The sequence below is a fragment of the Montipora capricornis genome, chromosome 3, assembly GCF_036669925.1.
Source record: "Montipora capricornis isolate CH-2021 chromosome 3, ASM3666992v2, whole genome shotgun sequence".
NCBI classification, from domain to species: Eukaryota; Metazoa; Cnidaria; class Anthozoa; order Scleractinia; family Acroporidae; genus Montipora; species Montipora capricornis.
The window spans coordinates 38,331,793-38,336,792 of NC_090885.1; the positions used below are offsets into that span (position 1 = coordinate 38,331,793).

The 5,000-nt window shown below is 37.0% G+C and overlaps 1 protein-coding gene across 1 annotated transcript in view; it reads left to right on the top strand.

Moving 5' to 3' along the window:
* The first annotated feature begins 323 nt into the window (after positions 1–323).
* The window catches only part of LOC138043068 (polycomb group RING finger protein 5-B-like), a 21,692-nt gene continuing 17,015 nt past the window's right edge, over positions 324–5,000 (top strand). The window contains exons 1-2 of the mRNA XM_068889181.1: positions 324–480; positions 1,364–1,475. Coding sequence (XP_068745282.1) covers positions 466–480; positions 1,364–1,475 — 127 coding nt within the window. The 5' untranslated portion in view covers positions 324–465. The remainder of the gene's footprint in view (positions 481–1,363; positions 1,476–5,000) is intronic.

Below are 5,000 nucleotides of genomic sequence, written 5' to 3' on the forward strand. Positions count from 1 at the left end.
TAAAGTCTTGTCGATGGGAATCGAAACTTTCTATACATTACGAAAACACATATCACTTTGTAAACGTCAAAACATAAAATAACTTCTTGGAGATTTTATCGACAGAGAGGATTTTTCGGATGTAGTTGAGACAGAACGTGATTATTTTATCACCCCGTGACAACGCGAAGAAAAGAAGACTTGAAGTGACCATTATTCAGCAATTATCAAGTTGGTGAGTTGATTGCAGTTAAAGTTTTAAGTTGTCTCACGGGACTCCGTCGACCACCCGCCGATCATTTATCTATTTCAAGCTGATGAGATAGTAAACAAGTATGCCCACGCGCCCAATTAGCTGCATTGTCTTGATCCGGGAATCTTCATCAACTGCGACCGCAGGCCGCACGAATAGAGGTGCAGTCCATTGCTGTTGTCACAGAATACAGAAGAATTGACAAGGCCGGCTGCGATAGTGTCTAATTTCAAATGGCCGTTCTTCAGGTAAAGGAACTCAAATGTACTCAATAATTCGCAATCCTTTGTCCAAATAACCCCAGGATATTCTGTCCATACCATAGGCCTGTTTACTTTTGATTTGGCAGCGGGAACTTTCACAAAGAAGGAATAATTTATTGGTAAAGGACCCATACAAATGGCGGCAATTTGTAGCAAAGTGGTCACAAGTTTCTCACTGCTTACGTCAATGCTCGAATCCGAAAGTAGAAATTGACGCATGTGAAAATTAATGACGTGCTGTAAAGCTCTAGAGAAAGAACTGGCGTATTTCCTCTCTCAAGCAATATTCCTTGTAAAGGCATAATTACTGATTTCATTGCAGTTACTTTGCTCTAGTCGGCTTTAAAATGTAATATTAACAATTCTAGTTGTATCGGGCTCAAATTCTGTAAATATTTTCCTTGTGACCAACAAGGTACAAATCTTGTGATATTTAGATTATCACTTATATTGCCCCGCTAATCGCAGCCAGTTGCTTGGGGAATTCGAATCCATTAATAACTTGGTGAAGAACAAATGCCGCCTGAAAATGAATTTATGGCACAACTACTTTGCAAAATGTCGCGCCATATTGCGAATCGGTCACTGTATCAATTACAGCGAACAGAGTCGCAAACAGAAAAGAAATAATTTTAATTCTGTTTTGATTGAACACTACCGTTTAAAAAAACAAAATATCTTACAGTAAGACACCAGTTTGCTCAATCCTCAACAACGCAAACACCTGTTTACAAAATAAATTTGGAAATTTGAGTCCCGAAACTTTCCACGGCAGTAACAAACGGATCAAAGCGGATGCTTTAGTTTCCAACTGCTTTAAATGCCGGATTGAAGATTAACAGTGTGATCTGTATAAATTTTCTGTCAGTCAAACAGGGAGATAAAACTCAAGATTCAAGAGCTCAACTCGTTTATTACATGCGAACTATGCAGAGGATATTTAATCAAGCCTACAACGATCACAGAATGTCTTCACACGTGTAGGTATACTAGTCTTTAAGCGCAATCATTTGACTGCTGTAAAGGCAAATATTTTAAACTTGGGAACTTAAAAACTATCGACTGAGGCCGGTATCGAGTTGCGATGTCACAAATATAAGCGTTTTTCCTTCCCCGAATCCAGTAGTTCACCGTGATGCGAATTTTTCGTTCTATCATTGTTCAAAAAACATCTGCTCTCGTTTGTTATGTGCGACCATCAAACACTATTCATTTCATTATTAGTTTAACTCGTGGAGTCGAAACATCTACGACTAGCTTTTGCTGCGACAGATTAAAGAGCAACGCTGTAGCACGCGTCCTTTTTTACCCAGAATGTTTCGAATGTGAACACTTTTTAACCAAGCGCGCCCGAGCAAGCAAGCATTGAATAGTGAATTGCGCAAAGGAGCTCCCTTCGACTCATAATTATGCAGAAGATGGCAAGCTTTTGACGCTTTCAGATAATTTTATTAGATACAACAGTGGGGAGTGATAAGCTGAAATTATGATAACAAATGGTGAAACTTATAGCACGATCAATTGACAAATACCGCACTTTGTACGGTACGGCGCGTTGTTTCCTTGAGAAAAGGCAAGGATTGAAATGGCTTTCCGTGCTTTCACACAGGTATTTCCCACAGCTGAAGAAACCGTTTGCGATTATTCGTCGTTCGTTATTTATTCTGTGTCCTAGGAGATAATATAGCACCCTGGAGGAATATACATTACAATATAAACTATCACCTACAGTGATCTACATAATGGCTTTCGTGAGTTTTGCACACAGGGAGAAAAGAATCGCATTGTAACATGATTTAAATCTTACGAAAAATAAGTCATTCTTGGCTAATGCAAAGTAATTAAACATAAAATAGATGAACTCATTGTAAATATGTTCTTTAAAGACAAACCGAATGACGAGCTTTGCTTCGATACACTGTCAAATTTATTTGCTTATTTCAATTTTAGAAGTGAATTTTCTGTCTGTCCAAAATTCCATCTAAAGTAAATTTATTTCGAAATTTGATTTCAAGTTCTTACAGTGTTTTACGGCATAAAAACGAAAAACTTGATTATCCATTATCCATCACGGTAACCTTACATTTTCATTGACTTTTGTCACTGAATTAAATTTAAAAAAATCAGCCTGAAAATTATGCTAGGAACTGTAATCGTTATTAAAGACCTGAAATCGATTTTGGGAAAAAAGTATCCAATTGATTATATTGTCTTCAGAGCTCAAAGGCAATGATGTCTTGGTCAAAGGTTTGTTTAATGTCATCGACAGCTTAATACGTTGGTGAAGTGACAAACTTTTTTATCTGATGGAACTCCTTTGAAACGAAAAGTCCATGGGATGGGAACTTGTAAAAGTTGGGTTAAAAGAAGCATGGTAGGATACATGCCCTAGTACTGGAAAAGTCGATTGCTGTAGTCGCAAGTATACAAGAGGAACTAATTCGTAACTGCAATCTTGGACAAAATAAAATGAAAAATTAGTACCGCGTGCAACCTGAATACCACCATTTTCTAATCATTGAAAGTGAGGGGGAGGGGTGGTTTTCATTTTCCATTTGAAATGTTTCGTTCGTTTTTTTTTTCGATTCTGATTATGTGCAACTTCGTATGGTTTCCCGACGAAAACAAAGTCGAAATCATTGGAACAAGGAGTTGAATTCGGAGGCTTAGTCTTCTCTAATTCGTAAGGCCGTCTTTGTTTCTTGATGAAAAACCTACCTTTTATTCCCTTTGGGGCCAGACGAAAAAACACCAAGTAGAATCAGTGAAGTGAATCGTGCCATGCATGCGACATGCATCTCAGTGAATTTCTTTCGTATCCACTACCGGCATAATCCTTAAAAACCACCAAATGAAATAACGGGGAATGGACAATCTTTAATAGCTGGAATCTTTAAAATGGGAAATCTTTAAAAGCAGGAAAAGACGAGGAATCTCTAAAATGGGGAATCTTTGAAGGTGAGTCGACTGAATATCCAGTTTGAAACTGTTGGAATATCATCAATCACTTATTAAGACGAATCGAGCAATCTTTTAAAATAATGAATAACTGAGAATTTCTCAGTCTGCAGTACTGCAAAGCACTATCATGAAATTTTAAATTCTCTTGAACCTTTAAGCATAAAACGGTAAAAAAGAACGATAAAAAACATAAAATCCGACGTTTCGGAGTAGTCATGACTCCATTATCAAGGAAAAAAATATATCAGATAATGCAAATTACAGTATGCCTCAGGACTTGCTAAAGCGTTTTGAAGTGCTTAAGAAATGGAGAGCCAAATTTGACTTTTTAGTGCACGAAATGCTTTTCCTGATAGCTTTAAAGCAAAATCTCAACGTGCAATCAGAATCCATTCGTGCGAAAGTATTTTTATAATCTTCGCACCTTTCTTAATTCTTCGCTCCAAAAATCGGTTTAAATGCTGTAACTTGCATTATCTGATATATTTTTTCCCTTGATAATGAAGTCATGACTGCTCCGAAACGTCGGATTTTGTTTTTTATCTTTTGATTTTACCGTTTTATGCTCAAAGGTTTAAGAAAATTTAGCATTTCATGATAGTGCCTTGCAGTACTTTGGACTGAGAAATTCTCAGTTATATTATTTTTAAAAATTGCATGCTCGATTCGTCTCAATCAGTGATTGATGATATTCTAACAGTTTCAAACTAGAGATTCATTCTCAGTTTCAAAGATTCCTCGTTTTTTCCTGCTTTTAAAGATTTCCCATCTTAAAGATTCCAGCTATTAAAGATTGTCCATACCCGTTATTCCATTTAGCCGGTGGCTTTTAAGGATTATGCCGGCAGTGGATACGAAAGAAATTCACTGAGATGCATGTCGCATGCATGGCACTGATTCTACTTGGTGTTTTTTCGTCTCCCCAAAAGGAATAAAAAGTAGGTTTTTCACTAGGAAGCAAAGACGGCCTTACGAATTAGAGAAAATCAACTACTCTCCGAAACCTAGGATTTTATCTCTTTTTTATCGTTCGTTTTGTGCTTAAAGAAATCTCTTTTTAATACGAATCTGAAATCTTTGGGTATTTTTAGGTAAAATGAGCGAAAAAATTTAGAGCGATAAACTGGGCACCCACCATTTTGGCTCCTTTTTTTTTTCTATTTATCTGCTTTTTATTGTATTTTTATTTCTGCTGGAACAGATATTGTTTACATTATATGAACATTTTTATTCATACATTATTAGCCGAATTATTTTTTTCCTGAATAATCGCTAACAGGAGGTAGTACTGAGTTGATGACATCTCAACTAGCTTGTCAACATTAACAGGAGTCACTGAAGGTACTTTGCCTGGACCACTGTTGACTTCACGTTACGTCATCGTCGCCATGTTGGTGGACGAAAACAAAAGATCTCCCATTAGCTCTTCAGTTTTGTTCGTCCACCAGCAATCGTACATTGCAGCATTGTTATCTGTGTTCCTAGAGATTGGTTGCAAACCACCCATGCTGGTGAACTACATTCGTGTTATTGATCCTACAAAA